General features: G+C 36.7%; 2 protein-coding genes across 2 annotated transcripts in view; one reads left to right on the forward strand and one right to left on the reverse strand.

The window, feature by feature from the left end:
• LOC135694542 (synaptotagmin-16) overlaps window positions 1–1,389 on the reverse strand; it is a 19,218-nt gene extending 17,829 nt beyond the window's left edge. Inside the window, exon 1 of the mRNA XM_065213345.2 lies at window positions 1,236–1,389. Coding sequence (XP_065069417.1) covers window positions 1,236–1,248 — 13 coding nt within the window. The 5' untranslated portion in view covers window positions 1,249–1,389. The remainder of the gene's footprint in view (window positions 1–1,235) is intronic.
• A 91-nt stretch (window positions 1,390–1,480) lies between these two features.
• On the forward strand, window positions 1,481–15,901 carry LOC135694511 (nuclear exosome regulator NRDE2). The gene is made up of 8 exons (XM_065213291.2): window positions 1,481–2,069; window positions 2,908–4,170; window positions 4,590–4,725; window positions 5,900–6,790; window positions 10,858–11,563; window positions 12,715–12,843; window positions 14,004–14,075; window positions 15,094–15,901. The coding sequence occupies exons 1-8, from the start codon at window positions 1,964–1,966 to the stop codon at window positions 15,217–15,219; spliced, it is 3,429 nt and encodes a 1,142-aa protein (XP_065069363.2). The 5' UTR covers window positions 1,481–1,963; the 3' UTR covers window positions 15,220–15,901.
• Window positions 15,902–17,909: the final 2,008 nt, after the last annotated feature.

The following is a 17,909-nucleotide window of genomic DNA, read 5'->3' on the forward strand; positions in this document are numbered from 1 at the left end:
CATATTTTGGTATTTTGATAATTTGAAATCAGCATTATTTCAGCTGAAAAATCTGAATGTTTATATTTTCTCTCCAAGAACCTCAATTATTTCATTTTCAAAATACCCCTTACAGGGCCTCAGGTAGCTCCCAAGTAATTTACACACTATATCGGGGAACTCAACCCTCCCTTTCGTCATTCCAAACGACAATAGAACTATAAATATATTCAAAATTCTAAAAGACCACTGAAACATAACTTTAAAAGATAAAAAGTTAAGCAAGTATGGAAACAGTCTCCTACACTAGCATTAAAAAGCATAAAAACATTGGAGATCTAATAACCCACACCAAAGTTTTGACCAAACAATACAGAAAGTCCCCCAAGAAAAGAGCCCTACTTCTATGTTAAGAGAACCAAACACGCATTTACATACAGAAACGCACCTTTCTCCATAACCTTTATTCATATTTTTTATATATAGACACTTCAGATAGACAAACACGTTCAACATCATTTCAAAACGCACTATTATAAAGCTGATGAGCTACCATTATATACACACAAAGATTTTGTACATAATATATGAATGACATATACATGCTTATATCTATATGTTCAATTTATTCGCGGCCACAATCCAAATTCTCACAACCATTCAATTAATAATAGGCGTGGTATTTTATGAAAATGATGTCAGCAGCCTTTGCAGCTTTCCTATGTTTTTCACAACATAATATAGTTACTTGCGAATAAACAGTACTTCAAGGGATTGTTTAGCTTGCAACGTAAGGAACCTATGCGAAATCCAATCAACGTCTTTTTAATTACTCAGAAAAGTTTACAACGTTGAGCGAGTCACCCCACAAAAATTATTAATCCCGCTCAAAGCATAGTTGATGCTCAAAGTAGCTACTCTTTTTTGATTGTTAAATTCATGTTATGTCATAATCTTGATTTTAGGCAACCCTCGTGCTTATTTATCAAGAACCCACTCGGACCCGGGTTATTCCACTGGTCTTTTATAGAGATCAGTGGGTTATTCCTGACTTTCCGTGACGTGATTGTTGTTATTCGTGGAAATTCTGGCTTGTTATATGCTCGTGTACCCGCTTGACCCAGGCCCCAGGCTAGTCCCGGCTCTCAATGGGTATGAGTGTTTATATTCGCCTGAAATTTGGCATGTTTATTAGGTTATCTCTGGCTTCATAAGGAAGAGTGTTTTTCCGATCTCACTATCCTTTACCCGCTTACCTTTTTCCGGCATGGATCTGCCTCTCCCTTCTCTCCGTGTAATGTACCGTCACCACCGTCTGGTCAACAGCACCGTCTGGGGTTGAAAGACTCGGCTTCCTTCCCCTTTCCCTCCGTCAGTGAAGAAAGAGCCTATTTGGATTTAACGTCTTGAGACAGCATCTGATATCTTGTGGGCGGGAAACAGTTTGCCAAAAAAAAACCGACCAAAAAGCCCACTTCCTGGATAGGGTGTTTTATAAGGGGGTTTACATGCCGAGAAATTTCGTTTCCAGATCATGGCAAAAGCAATGGTGGCAAGTGGCCCCCGTGGGGGCCTCCCATTAAGGACTGACAGGAGGGGGTTCCAATCAGGGTCAAAGAGGGCCAAAGCTCAAGTGCTGAAAACTTACTCTCAATTGGTTGTCTTTTTTGACAATAACCCTAAAGTGGTAGCATAAGAACCAAAATTATGCCCTTGGTAGCATCCATTTCTTTGCGCTCGTCTGGTCCTACTCTTACTTTGACAAATTTCTTTTCCATTGACTGTTGTCGATTCGGGGAAGATAAGATCTTGTTTATCGAAACCGGGCCAATTGGTAGCCATTTGGTAAGACCCTCAAATCGACTGAACCCCCTGTCAGGTCTTATTGGGGTATGGGAGTACCCCCGGCAAGCGGCAATCGTTGTAAAATGTTTACCAGCCAGCCTCTATCGCAAATGTCCCGGTTTCGAACGAGGTAGCAGACATGGCGGGAGAAGGTAGTAGACTGGAAGCTGAGACTCCTGAAAACCCGCCTTTCCTATTCCCTTCTGTGTTATTAGATCAGAAGCAAGATACAGAATGTACACTAGGTATTTATCCCAAACCATTTACTATGTGGTTTGTTTGTAAGTTAATTCTTATTCGAAATGAATGCCTTACATTGTTTTGTTTTGCTATTGATTTTGCTGTAAAATAGCTTCTGAAAGACGTGTTGTGGGGAAGTGTTAAGCCCCTCGAATAGTAGAAATAATTTAGTAAACATTAGAAAACTTGATGTATGATCCCTAAAACTCTGCCAATGAAAGTTTCCTCTCTAAGACTTAACAAACCTAGTCCTAATTGCGGCCCATCAAACCAGGGTAAAATCCATGTAACTTTTAGCTAATGCAAAAGGCAGTTTGAAAATCATAGGATCATATCACAAAAAGTATGTTCCCAAAATATTACCCCTCTCCCAACATTTTCTCATCCGATTTAGACGAAATACAAAATTGATCCTGTTGAGAACTGGGGGGGGGGGGGGGGGGAGGTGGATGTGTCCCACCCAATCTACATCTTAATGCTTACGCCAAGAAGTTGTATAATACAATGCATGATAGAAACAATTAATAATCCTTTTTACCACCAATGGTTGTTTATATGTCATACCCTGACCCAAACACAGGCAGCAAACATATCCATCTTTGCCCCAACACCTTATTTTTCCTTCATTATACGCCAGTACGTCAAGGAAATTTTAAGAAAAAGTATGCCAATGAAAGTCTGTGCCAGATATAAAAAAGGAAAATAGATTTCAACTTAATCATTAGTTTCTGAAACAGTTTATTTTGTCATCCTTAAAACTTGGTCCTCAGGGGGCTGGCACCTTTGTAGCAAAATGTTGTTTCACCCATGAATTATTAGCCAATAATCTTCATTGTCTTTTAGGGGAAAATGAAAAAGTATCCAAAAAATTGTCAGGATTCAGCAGCTTTAGAGATGTAAATGTAAGTAACTCTTGCCAAGGAAGTGACGGTAAAGCGTTAGATACTCATGAAAGTTGTCCTTCTGTTCCTTCTTTGGGTGATTGCTTAGATGATAATTCAGAGGAGGAGGTAGATCATTTAGAGAATAAAAAGCGGAAATTGTCATCTTCAGACACAGACAGTAAAAATAGAAGAAACAAGAAGAAGAAAAAGAAAGAGAAGAAAAAGAAAAAGAAGAAGAAACACCATCACAAAGTTGATAAGAAAATCAGTTATGATAAAAATAAACCTGATACAATTTGGCTAGAAGAGACAGCGCTCAAAATTGAAGAAGCATTTAGATTTGATAAAAGAGAATGCAAAGAAAATCTTCAATTTGACACATTTTATAGACTTGACATTGCTAATTATAAAAGAAAAAGTGAAATTGTTTGTCTTGGGTTGAGAAAAGATCAATATTTTGAATGGACTGATCAAAGAAGTACCAAGAAAAGACTAAAAAATGGTTCTGTAAAAAAGAGATACTTCACTAAATTGAAGCAAGAAAGTATAACTGCAAATATTGACATTGAAAATGAGCAGCAAATAACCATTCACAATAATGAGGAGAATAACCAAAGCACTTTAGAAGATGCAAAGCAATCTCCTAGTAGTTTAAAACACAACCAAGAATGTGAAGCACATACATTCAGCCAGAAGACAGAATATTTAAACCGAAGTCTCAGGGACAATCCAAAAGATGTTGATTTATGGTTACAACTTGTAAAACTTCAAGATGAGGCTTTTCAAAATAAGAATGAGCTGGAGATATCTTCAACTTTTAATGCTCAAACCACCAAAAATAGAAGTTATAGAGCCATTGTAGAAAAAAAGCTAAAAATCTTGGACAGAGCACTTTCATCCAATCCTGACTCATTGTTGCTAATAATAGAATACATGGAATGCTGCAGAGAAATCTTGGACTTCACTCAAGTTAATAACAAATGGACAAATTTTACATTCAAAAATCCTAACAAAGGTATTCTTTGGGGAAGATACCTTATGTTTCTGCAGTCTGATTTGTCAAATTTTTCAACAACAGCTGTGATATCAGCTTATCATAAGTGCTTCAAAACAATGCAAGCAATTGCAGATGGTACAATTAGGACACACAAATGCGAGGATGATCATGTATCTAACATGATGTGCATCTTTATACAGTATTGTCAGTTTTTGCATCAGTCAGGTAAGACTTTTTAAATGCATCATATTGGCTTTGTATGGAAATGCTTTGGGTCATAGTCATGTTCTAATTTTGCTTGGCCATATATTTTTGCTCAGTCACTTTAACCTTATGCAAGGATATGTTTCTTGTGTTACCGCATGAACTTTTTCTCTGATGTCCCAAAAGAACCTCTTTTTTTCTTTATTCTTATTTAAAAAAAAAGAATCATCCTGAGTCAATTAATTTTGTAAAATATTTATCTAGAATAGAAATAGAAACACCTTTTTAGAAACATCTTTGTCAATAGCCATCATACGCAGTTTTCAGTTCAAACAAAAATTTTCACCAGACTTTTCCAAATTTTATTAGTTTGATTTTGTCATTTTCTTAATTGTCATTTTCTTAATTTATCCTCAGAATTATGTCATGTATTTTTTTAGATTTACCAGAGAAAGCAGTTGCCTCTATGCAAGCAATGATTGAGTTTAATTGTTTCACTCCAAAAGACCTAGACAAAATTCCAGCATCAGGGCAGAAAGAGTTTTTTGAAGCATTTTTGGATAGTGAGGTGCCAAGGTTTGTTGAGATATATACATCATCATTTCCTTTTGAAGGCAAAGTGTGATTTCATAGACACAATATTTTTATATTTGAAGCATATGTTCTTTTAATTTTAATAATCCCAATTTTACCAAAATTTAGTAAAAACTTTGAAATTCTCCAACTGCAATAGAAAATTATCTGACAAAAGCTTTTCACTCCCAAATGGAAGGGTTGTACCCTACATTCACTTGATTGGAGGGCAGATCCCTATAATCGTTGGATGGTGAACAATAATTTTATGGATTTTAAAACCTCTAAAATTTAATGATGATATATAATTTTGTGATGTTAAGCTTCCTGCTAGATGATTTTAAACTTATTAGTTAAACCTAATGCAATATTTGAAACATTGCAGTTTGAACAAATTTTCCTCCACAGAATTAGTGTCTATAGTATTCTTGAGTTTATTTTTTCACTGAAAGATACATGCTTTACAATAACTGAGAAAAAGGGGTGCGTCTCACACACGATAGGACATGGTAAAAACTATTTTTTCAGAATTCAAACATGGAATTAATGCTGCATCTTATGCAAAGATGCATCTTAGACACGGCAAAGTATGGTATTGCAAATAATTTAATAGCTGGTCAAAAGTTGGAGAAACTGGAGATGTTTTAATGCTTTCCAGAAATAAAGAAATGTACTCCTTTCTATTTTAATTTTTCTGTAGTTATCAAATCTCTATAATCCCTACTTTAGAACAGGGGATAGGTTCTATGTGGACAGAGGGCCAATATTTTTTGATGTCAGACAACAAAATAGTCTGAAAGAATAGAGTGAAATATTCTTCTAGGTTTGAAATTAGCCAAATCTGTTTCCAAAATTGACTGGAGTATGGCAAAAATGAAGCTTTTACTTTGAATAAAGCTGAAAGCAGAGTTACAGCAAATTGATGGAGAATGATGGAGGAGATAGATTCAAAGGTCTTCAAAATTGCTCTTTCAAGTTTTCAGGTCCAAACTGAAAAATTATAAATTTTGTGACCTCATAATTTTGATGATTTTTCTGGAACTCTATTGACGTGGAAAATAAATGAAATATTTTTGAAATATATCACTATAAATGATACTGTTGTTATATTCTGTAATTTAGTTTTTTCTCTTATCAACTTTTACATAATCATGTTCAATTTCATGCACCATAACAGATTTGGTGAAGAAATGGCTGAAGGCTGGGAAAGCTGGATGCATGCTAAAAATAATCAAGTGGTGGATGAAATGGTTGCTCACAGAGAGGCTGCAGATGCTCAGGTATGTGTAGATGAAGACAATGATGCTAGCAAGGAAAATGTGGATAGGTCTAAAATGAAGTCGGTCAATTGGTTGATGATAGAGTGTCAGCGGCAGGATAGAATGTGGAGACCTTTGAGGCAGAGCGAGGAGAGGGAAGACTTTGTTGACCCTGATCGTGTTGTGCTTGCTGACGACATTCTTCCATGCCTGTTTAAACTACAGTCCGAAAAAGATAGGTTGAGCATTTTATTGTTCCATTTATCATTCTTGGGCGTCCCTGTAAAAAAGGAATTTCTGAGTAGTAGTTGTTGGAGAAAGCTCTCGGAATTTGGATTTACACCCAAGTTTTTGAAGATATTTTCCAATACAGTCGGATCAGAATTTGTTTGCTTATATTCGCCAGTGAATTTTGAAATCAGCAGCAACAATGCTACAAAATTAGAGGAGCACCGCATCAGTTACGTGGAGGAGGTTTTCTTACAATCACTCAAATTGGCTGGAAGATATTCACAGCAATTTTCAAACACAGTTAGTCAGTGCCTTCTGCTTTTTAAAATCCTATGCATAAAAAGTCTGTATGAAGACAGTCGCGGGATCAAAGATGCTGTGAAGAAAACAAGGAAGTTTGGCAGATCATTGTTAAAACAAACGGCAAATAGAAACTGTCTGGAACTTTGGCAAATTTTTGCTTATTTTGAGCACGATTTTGGGAAACATGAGGAAGCATTTAGAATTTTGGATATGGTGATAGCAATGTGTATTGCAGAGGAGCCTAAGGATACCTCAAAGTTTTCTTGGATCTTCAGGTAATTATTAGTGTTTGCATCCTACAAAAACTAGTTTGCAAAGATTCACCATTACCATTTTACAGCATTTCTCTCACCCAGGATTCCTTTTGTAAACTTTTCGTTTACACTGCATTCAAATCCCATCTCTTATTCAAACTGTCTTGTTGTGACTATATAATTGCTTTGAAAGATGAGATCACATGGTTGCTCTATGGTATGATAGGTACAACCTAACCAGTAGTGCTTGTGATTTCACACAGAGGTTGCTTCTTAGTCAGTAATGAAAAAAGGCTGAGTTTTTCTCAATCAACTTTGTAACAAAGAGATACCATTGGTGCATGTCTGTGTTTGATATATTTTATTGGAAGTCAATGTTGCAAATTTTCCGAATATTTTTCACACTTCATCTAAACAAAGAACCTAATATGTTAGATTTGTTAAAAATAAAATAAATTTGAAAATGCAAGGAGACGCCTTTCGCTCAGAGGATTGAAATGTTTTATAAGTTTCATTTGAATTTTCAGTGACACAAAAAGTCAAGATCTCTCGCACAGCTTTCTTTTTTCTGCCAATGATTTCTGCATGGAAGAAAAATTTTGAAAAAACTTCCATTTTTTCGGGAAATGTGACCTCAAATTAAGCGCCAAGAGTGCGACTTCGAATTCAATCAAACGGTTATTACAGAAAAAAGGTTGTTTGATGAAGTTGCTTATATGACAGGGATATATGGAGAAAGCAGAACAGGGAAACAGTAAATACCAGCAGGAAGTGGACTTAGATAATTGAGAAAAGTAATTAACTGTGACCATTGATCATGACAAGTGAATTTTTGATGTTGACTGCCAGTTTCAATTTGAAGCTGTGACGTCATCAATTGAATTTGCCATTTCAATCTCCTGTTGCGTCTTTAGAGGTTTTAAAAAGGAATTGAGACCGCAGAGTTTGTATATCATCACCAGATGCCCAATTTAGTGCATTTTGCAGCTGTATTTCATCTCTACTTTGTTTTAATTGGACTGACATTATTAAAAGTATGATGAGTCTTAGGAGATAAAAGCCGCAAACCGCGTAGGATTGAGGCAGAATACAGCAATCCACTATCGAAATGGTCCCAAAACTTAACATAAAATATATATGTTGACCGTTTTTTTGCGCAACGAAGCCACACGACAAAAAACGCATATCGCTTGAAAGTTGCATTAAAGGATGCAAGTAGCATAAAAACTAACCGCCGCAAACCGCCGAAAAAAACGGGCAAATCTGCAAGCCCAAGTCGAAATTCTGGACGTGTCCGCAAGGCTGCAGACCCGTTTTAGGATCACTTGCATTGACGAACAACATATTTTTTCGTTTGACCCAGTCATCAGCTGGACCTTCTAGTTACAAGAGCCTGTCTACAACTGTGAATTTGATAACGACATCATGGAAGCTTCGGCCCCATAAATCCTATCACTTTATGGTTCTGCCGCTGCCATTGATAAGAAATTCAAAAATAAGATGCAAATGAAGGGGCGATGTTTTTAAGCAGTGAATTGAGCGGTGAAAGTGAAGAGCCTTTTTTAAAAGCCTGCATTTTCCATCTGTTTTGCAATTCATTGAGCAGCGGTGGATTTAAGCTTGAGTTTCTACTTCATGCTCTCAATTTTCATTGAATGTAGAAGCCGACCATAAAGCTCAGTCACCCTCTCCAAACTTGCAAAACCTCCAAAAGCAAGTGAATTTGCAGACAAATAACAAAATTTACCGATAAAAGTACTAAAAACTGTGTTTGAACTGACAATTTAGCATCCCCTCAATTTCCACCGCTGAAAAGTTTGGCCGGAACTTCGAGGGACAGGGTGTCGCATGACTGAACTAAAGATAGCTACATTTGTTTTGGTTTGATCATTTACCAATGAAAGGGACATTGTAACTTTTTTATATTCTCATGGAAATCAGTATGTTTTTATATCACTGACATGTACCAAATCAGTAATTGCCGCTGCATTGGCACCCCCATTTAAAGTTTCAAATCGTCATTTTAGCTCGTTGAAGAATTTGGGATGCCCTTTTTGTGTGTGCTGATTTCAGCACTGGTCTTAAACATTCAAAGATCACATTGATTTTTCATTGATTTTTTAATTACAAATGCAATTTTTATCTAATGGTAATGGTTATCTAACTCAAAGCGATAAGCAATGTAACAAATTTACTAGCTTGTCATCAATTTGGCTTGAAAGACAATCATGTTCACCAATCAAAACCGCTTTTTTCTGTATAACCAGAATTAACTAGCCAGATGTACCCTCTATCTACAAGTCCCATGAAATATGTTAGTGCTTACAGTGCAGCAAATAACCTGGCTTGGCTTGTCTGGGAACATTTGCCACATTCTTCTTTAATCGCACCATGTTCTAAAAGCAAAAATTTTGATACTGGGAAACTTTGCAGCTCAGGTCAACGAAATTGAGCTTTCTTCAGTGAAAAATTTTCCTCATTCAACGATTCCCAACTATGTTCAGAGGCTTTTTCCCATAAATGATTTTTTAGGATGAATTACCGTCTGCCCATGTGGCTTAATCCAGTGGAAAGTGGAAAATTAAAAAGCGATTGAAACTTGCTCAGTTTTTATCTCACGACCATTGCCATAATCTCAAAGGCTTATATTGAGGAGTCCTCTAAAATTCTCTAAAAAGATGAATTCCTCTTTTGCACACTAACCTATCTCAAGCGCGAACAAAGTATTATCCAAAAAAGTAGTGAATTGTTTTTAAAGTTATTGTTTTAAGCGCTTTGCTGCTTTAATCTAGATGCGAATTTCAAAAGAATTTTGAACAAGGAATTTTACCTTTTGTTGTTGGAAGTAATGGTTTTTAAAATGTGTTTTACAAAAACGCTATTCTGTCAGCTTTAAATTGATTTAAACTGCACCATCTGCACATTTCTCTGTCATCTGCTCGATGAACTATACTGATCGATAAAATTTTTTGCTTTCAAACAAATTGTTTATGAAGTAAGGATTTGGTGAATGTTGTCACGATTACAGCTGATCTGTTGCTTTTAACTGGTCTTTTGCGGTGGTTGTTTTCTTCTGATTTTAATCCAACAAACTCCTGGCCATCGTCGCTTGAATTAAAATAGAGACTCTGAGATTGCCAAGGAATCGTAGATTGATATTCGCAACAATTATTTGTTGACTGTCAAGATTTCTGTTGCTATCCATCAAGATTTCTGTTGAGCTCTGTCGTGACAATGAAAACCCATTATCGTTTGAATTGTCTGCTTTTGTTTATTGACGCGGTAATATAAGATGGAAAATTTATCGATCCTTTGACACAAATTTCAACAACTCTCATAGTTAAAAAATGGAAAATTAGATCAATATTAGATTACAAAACGAAATTGATAACAAAATCTTCAGAAAAAGTGAGTGTTGCTGCAAGCGGGAGAGGGGACAAAGGAAATGAGCGCCGTGCAGTAAGACGGGAAATGAATGTCAAGGAGCATAAAGGCCGATTTCCAATTGACATTTTTTGTGCGCCTGGGCATAGCGCCCAATTCTGAGCATTGGTCTTGGTAACTTGGTAACTTGAATCATTTCTTCAATTGAATCTTGGTAACTTGTTGAATTTAAAAACCCTAATTAAAAACACACATTGTTCTGCCCTCCGGCAGCCTCCTTAGTAAGAAATTTAACAATTGACCTCTTTTTGCTTCCCGCATTTTTTGTGGGTTACTATTCCTCTCTATTACGTCTTAGCCGGGAACGTTCTCTTGATCTTTGTTCAAACGTAATTATTCTTTACGGTTGTTCATCTCCAAACCACCGTGTTCTTGCTTGAATGATCATCCCACTTGTATAATCTACTACTTCTATTTGTCCACCATTCTTCCTTCGCGCCTTGAGAGGTTTCTTCAAAATGAATATTTGAAGCAGTATGCCTTCTTTCCTCCCTTAGCCTGAAAAGTAGATAATAACTTCAGATTTATTTGCAAATAGTTGAAGGATAAAGTCGCTTGCTTTTACTACAGTAGTGAGATCGCTCTTTTTTAGGTTTCCCTTTGCTCGTTATGAAGCCAATGATTTTTACTTCTTTTTTGATTAGGAACTATGCAATGTTCTTAATGCAGACAGTTGAACAAGGAACAGAAAGTGCAGGCCAGGTCGAAAACAAGATTGTCAACCTATTGCTTCTTTTAGGACAGGATCCATCCACCTCCTCGAGTTCAATTTCGAAAGAGAAAGCAAATCCGTTGCGAATAAGGCGTATAAAAGAGGGCTTCAAAGAATCATTCACCAGAATTCTTGATGACGTAAGATCACAACAACCAAACAGGGGCTCGATGCGTCACAAGCTTCAGCAGCAAAAATTTGAATGGATCCTCTGTTTTGCGTTGATTGTGTATTTTACTGAGAGCAAAGAAGCATTCAACTCTGTTTTAGAAGAACTCAAAAACAATATTCAATTAGATGAAGACAAATCTTTGGAGCTAACGCATTTCAAGGTAGCAGTGCTACAGTATTCATGCACCAAGCTGCGTACGAATGTGCCAAAGTTACGAGAAGCATTATGGAATGCCGTGGAGAGGTTTCCTTCTGACTTAAAGCTGAACGAAAAATTGCTTGAAGTAGAAAACAAAAGCTTTGCTTCGCTGAAAATCAGAAGGCACCACCATCGAATTTTAGCAAATGCAGATTGTCTACTTTTGTGGCTTTTTGCTATAAACTATGAAGAACAGCGGTTGAAGACCTTGAAATTGTCAATATCGCTTGATGATATCAGCTGTTTGGACAAGACCACTGCTGCAAGTGTAAGTTTTCTGGTAATCACAATTGTCTGTCATTTGTCAGCTCCAATTTTACAGTAGCAATTCGATATGCAAAATGGTTAGGTTTTGTTTATTTTCTCACAGAGGAGTGCCCACCTGTAGAATCGACCGAAATATTCAAACAGGATGCGTCAAAAATCGTGTTAGTTTAATCGTTTTTGCAGCCGTTTTCTCTCTACGTTTGGCAGATATCATATATCCAAAGAAAGAAGCGGTATCGAAAAGTGGAAAACCTTTCTCTTTCATTGTGTAGAAAAGCAGGAGTTCAACATTTTTCTACAAAGAATTTCAAATTTTTTAAGTTGTTTTTAACTTATAGATACTCTTAGATATTCTTTCTCTGTTGTTATCTGTTAAGCAGTGAAACTCCAGTCTGAATTCCCATAAAATCAATGGTCAGATCAACGTTTTTCAAACTAATTTTCGTATGGTCTGCCAAAAACCTTAAGTTTGGTCATTCAACTGAAGTGAGATCCTTTACAATACGCTTTGAATTTATGAACTTTATTTACTCATATTTAAAACCAGCAGGTATTGTGCTACTACTTTGCACTTTCCACAATGTCACTCAATTACATTTCACCTCTCTTATGTATATTGCTGAGGAAAAAAGAAGTGAAAATCTTGATTAAATGACAATTCCCCCGTCACTGCAATCGAAGAGTATGTGCATTGAGCAATGTAACCGGGAGATGGCTAATGCGTTTTCATCGTCCTCCCGACCATTTTGTACAGTTCATCTGTTTTAGAAAATGGACCTAATGAAAACCATTGTCATCAAAACTATCAGCATAAAATAATGACTATTTATCAGTTCACTGTGTACATTTGCAGAAATACATTAAGATATATGTGAATGCGTAAATGCAACGTGTTTATTTTGTGCAAAGATGTTTGTTGAAAATAAGGAGACTTTGTTTAGTAGATAAGGTTATGCAAGAGGAAGCATCACTTATCGAAAAAATATATCGATATCGTTAGAAACGCGAAACAGCTAGATTATTGAATGACTTTCTAACAATTTGCCAGGACTTCTCCTTGTAGAGAAGGTTGATTTTGCTCTTACATTTTCAGTCTTTTCAGTGATGACAAAATTGATGATATAATGATTTATATAATGATTTTGTTTATAGGACACCGTGTTTACTACTCTGCCAAATGCAGGCATCATCAATCGGATTCGTAGTCTCTATGACAGGGCAACGTCAAGCCGTGAAGGGCGGTCATCTGTTCCATTATGGCGAAGATTTTTCCAGTTTGAGGTGCATTAATTGATTCTCTCTTGTAAACGTAGACATAATATCTGGTTATCAACTTTTTTCATAACTATCAATCGTTGCCAGAAGTCGAGTATAATGCAACAGATACCCTGACTGATTTATTTGACAATTGTTGCCAGAGGTTTTAAAATGTTATGATGACGTTCAGATGACGTTGGCACACAACAAAACGTGTTATTTAAAATGTTCTCTACTTTGCCAGTATCATTTTTAGGGATAAGAAAGGGAGGGGAAGCAGTAGTGTGGACATAAAATACCAAGATTAATCTGATGTTCCAACAAACGGCCTTTGTACATAAGTGTAGCTAAACGCACGTGAAATGTTGTATATCTGCAAAACCTTGCAAATTTCATGAGAATCAAAGCTTCAAGATTTAACGTATGGGCGACGCAACTGCCGCAAGCCTCAGTGATGGAGCGAAGCCAATTGAAAAAGATCATTGACATTCGACGTCGAAGATCCGAGAAGCCTTGACTAGTGCTCTTTTTGTGTGTTTCCTGTTGGTTTCCTGTCACTGCTAGATGTTATAACTCAGTGGAGCAGATGTGATTGCAGATGTTTTGGTCTCTTAACTGCGTGCAATCTCTCTAATGTTCATTAGCCATTCAGAAGTTCTCATTTTCTTCAATATTTCATAAGATATTCGAAGCTATGTCACTGTTAGATCAAATTTTTGGCTGAGATTTTAGACTTTCCAAAGGCATCATGTTTAGAAACAGTGAGGTTTCTGAAATTTGCCTTCAAGTTAGAAATGTAAACGCATACTTTGGAGTTGCTTTTCTGAAGTTCCGATTCTGAATAGCTAATTAAGTTATATTTTAAGATAGCATATGCATTGAATTTTATCGTAACCAGAGCCTATAGCGCGAGAACTGTTAACTCGTACCTGATATGCCAGAAGCTTTAAAGGCTCACTTCAAGAAATTACTGCCAAATTTTATTCTACATATATTTCAAAATATCAAAATTCAGAATACTGAGCACAGAATGACATCTGAAAACTTGTTTACTTCATCGTTAACTTCAACGCTATATTTTGTTTCATGTTTGTTGGAAAATTGTTTCCATATATGGCTATCTTATGCTGCGATATTGTCATTTTTGGAGCATAATGTTTTTATCGAACAGTTTTACTTTTTAGGTAGAAAATGGTGGCTCAAGAAGGTCGAAAAATGTATTTTATGCTGCAGTACAGAATTGCCCTTGGTCAAAGGTATGTTGCAATGAGATGAGAAGTAGGATTTCATACTTTTTTGCGATTTGTTCCTGATTGTGAATTTGCGAGTTGTCAGTGACACTTAACAAGTTCATTGCAATAATTTGTTCATGTTTTCTTTTTTATTTGTAGAAATTGTCCCTTCGAGGATGTTCTCCACTCTGCTGTTCTTACGCTTAAAAGTCTTGCATTCTGTTGCATTGTTGCTTTACATTCTGTTGCTTAAAATAACATAAGATTCCGATTAAGTTTGAACTAAATAGCTTTTTACACTGGGGAAAATGGGCAGTATTTTTATGGTATCTGTTTTGCATTGGCCACTTTGAATTCCCTCAAGCGTGTTGAGAATCCTTTAATACAGAACCGGCTCTTTTAACTAGTCAGTGAAAGTAAAGAAGACCTCATCTGCATGCTGCATCATATTCTTAGCCAAGTTGCAATCTGCATCATGTTCTTTATGCTGCTTGTATGGATCTTGCTGAAGCATGCCTAGTCAATTTTTCGCGGTGAAAATTTCTTGTCTTTATTAGGTGCTTCTAGCACCAATGTATTGAAATAAATTTGGATTGTCAAGCGAGATGAGATAGGAGCATTCTTGGAAATTCAGACAGAGGCCCAACAAGGCTATAACTGACTTTCTACTGCTATTCATCTGTTTAACCATTAATGCTCCCTGTAGGTTTCTCTTGCAAATAATTTGACCCATCAGATATCGACAGCCTAGCTTTGACACATTAAGAAATGATTCTATCAGAGAGATCTCCCTGAACAAAATGCTTGTATTATTATGCATTTCAATTCGGTAGAAACTTCGTTGATTGTTCTACATTTAAAGATTCACTATACTTTGTTTGCTATCAAATTTGTACTTTTATTCCAGCAACATGGCGTGGTTGCCACATTTTTATGAATATTCCTTTGCATATTGCTACTAGACTTCTACTATTTCCTAAAACGTCATTTCAACATACTTTTATTGTCCGGGACATTTGACTAATACCTGGCTTTCCTTTAGGACATATACCTCGATGCCATCAAGGTACATGGAAATGAGTTCGAAAATATCCTGGACATCATGCAAGAGAAGGAAATCCGGGTTCGTCTTCCTGTTGAAGAACTTGAAATTATGTTGGAAGAATAAACTTGAAGTTTCATTTCAGTACGCGTTCCATCTTTTGTTTCGTTGATACATCTTCTATTACGAAGAAAAAATAAGAAATAATTTATCTTGTTCCTTATTTATCTTGCTATTACCAAGGCGTGACCATGGTGAATTAAGTGAGGGAGTTAAATGGAAATGAGTACAGGGGCGAGGCCTTTTGAGATGACCCAATGAATTTGACATGGAGTGTATGTCCCAATGCATGCATCGCATAACTGACATGCAAACTTTGATAACTTTTGATGGATATTTAAAAAAAACCAGCACTTGACCATGATATGATATTTTTCTCGGAAAAATTGGGCAAAATTTTTTTTGGAGGGGGCATTGTCCCCACGAAACCCCCGCATGCACCCCACTGCGTATCGCTGGTCGCCTTTGGCAGCGGTGTGTTGTTTAAGCCTTCAATGCAAGTTGCGAACCGCAAATGTGCCATGCAGGGGATACCGCACATAACATAATTGTGTCAATAAATCTGTTTTGACCGTGTTTGCTTTAATTGTAACCCGTGTCAAATGATTCCGAAGATTTGTGCTCACAAAAAAGCAGCCTATATATATTATGTCCTTGATTTTACGTAAATGTTTTCGTATCGACTTTTAGTAATTATTGTGTTTGTAAGTAGCCAAGTTAAAAGTGTAAATAATAAAGCTGAATTTACTTTTCTCTCGATTTCTTGCTGATAACTCTCGTTAATTCATCAAAGTCCGCCTTTCGATAGGAATAGAAGACTGAATTTTTTCGGGAATTTTCTAATAATCTCCTTATTGTTACTTGTAAGCATGTAATCATTTCCCTGGTAACAGATTTTGGAGCGATTTACCCACAGACAGCGGTTTCGAAACAAATCTTGTTCAGATTCGAGATGCATTTCGCGTGAGTCACTTTGTTATTTACGGGTTTGCCGTAGGACCTTGAAAAAAGGTATTAACCGTGATCGTCAGCAGCTAGTTCCATATTGTCGTAAGAGGCTGCTGTCCCGTAGCAAAGCTGCTAAGTTTTTTATACTTTCAAGATGTTTCCCTTCACTCCTTCCAATATAAAATCTTTTGTCCAGTTTCATAATTCACATTGTTCAAGTAATATCAGCATCTGGAAGTCGGTATTTTAAGAAACTATGTAGAAGATGCCATATCCGGCATTCGCGCGCCTCGTGAAATGATCCATGCACCATTGTATAGACTTTTATGTTTTTTCAAGATTAAAATATCCCGCCATGTAAGATAACTTTTTAAAACGATCCATTTAGTAGACATAAAGTTTGGGTATAATAAATAAGAACGTTATTGTGCGGTACTGTCCATAAGCCTTCTGTTTACATAACCAGTAAAAACTTTTTCTACAGTCGCAAAAGTAAAAACACGTAGCATATAAAAGCAAGGGAAACGGAAAGAGATTCAAGATAGCAGAAGCTCCAGGAACAACTAAGCGTGGTTCAGATGTATAAGATAGCTAAATTTAACTGAAAATCTATGAATGGTCTGTATTTGTAAAAGCTAGACACATCAGAGTGAAGTTTGTTTTCCTGGCTAAAAATACGGTCAAGGGTGTAAAGTGCAGAAGATGCTATAATTTATACTCGGTTCTCTAGATTCGAAAGAGGTGGCGCTAAAGGCAAGTATAGAAAGTCCTCATTTTAACTTTCTTCCGACGAAGGTTGTGCAAAACTGCTGACAGAAAAATATAAGATGAAATTGCATGTACCAAGAAATGTTTTTAGTGTATGTATCCTCCAACAAGCACGTACCAAGAAAATTATGCCGAAATTTTCTAATCGTCGAATATTTTACTTCCTTGTTTTGCCATGAATAGTTGCCCGATGATCGCAGCGTGAAACACAAAAGTATCAACTGAAAACCGTCCTGTTCTTTATACTAAAGCATGCACAGCTCTGCAGGGACCGCGCACCACTCTAAAAGTGGAGGGGCTGAAATGGGTGTGAAATTTTTTTTTTTCAGGCCACACCCTTTAGAACGCCGGAAAACGCCCCTTTTAGAAAATGCTTGCGTATTTCTACTGAATTTTTTATAAACAGTCTGGTTCAGAGAAGATATCAATTACTATAGAAATAGATATAATTTGTCTGAGGGTAATAAAATACCAAGCTTACCAAGTAAGAAAATACATCATATCATCAAACAAGATAAAACACCTAGAAAAAGAACAAAAATGGTTCCCAGTCAATGAGAACTGCTACGATATAGGAGTAAGCTATCCATAGTTGCGTTCCAGTAAACCTTCAATAACTTTTCTAGTCTATTATAGCAAAAAAGTGGGTGGGCTATAGCCCCTGCTAGTCCAATGGCTGCGCGGTGCCTGCAGCTCTGCCTATACGGCATCGACACTTTTTGACAAGCCGGTAAACAGTAATTTTTCATTACTTTTTTTACCAATTAAGAAAACAAAGTGTTGAGTAGTAATCTTCGAAGTTCGGACGTTATCGGGGCTAGCGACCGACCTAACTAAAATCTTGCGGGCATCAGTGGCGTCGCCACAGGGTGGACTGGCGTAGACATGTCCACCCCAGTTTTCCCAGAAGTCGATTTTCTAATTTCTCGAAATCTGTTGAAAATCTTTTTGGGGTGGGGGGGGGGGTTGGTAGGTGGGCTGATCAGATCGATTTTGACTTTCGAACTTGCAAAGAAAGCTGCTTGAGAAAGTTGTTTGCT

The sequence above is a fragment of the Rhopilema esculentum genome, chromosome 10, assembly GCF_057945365.1.
Source record: "Rhopilema esculentum isolate cy_ngs chromosome 10, ASM5794536v1, whole genome shotgun sequence".
Classification (NCBI taxonomy): domain Eukaryota; kingdom Metazoa; phylum Cnidaria; class Scyphozoa; order Rhizostomeae; family Rhizostomatidae; genus Rhopilema; species Rhopilema esculentum.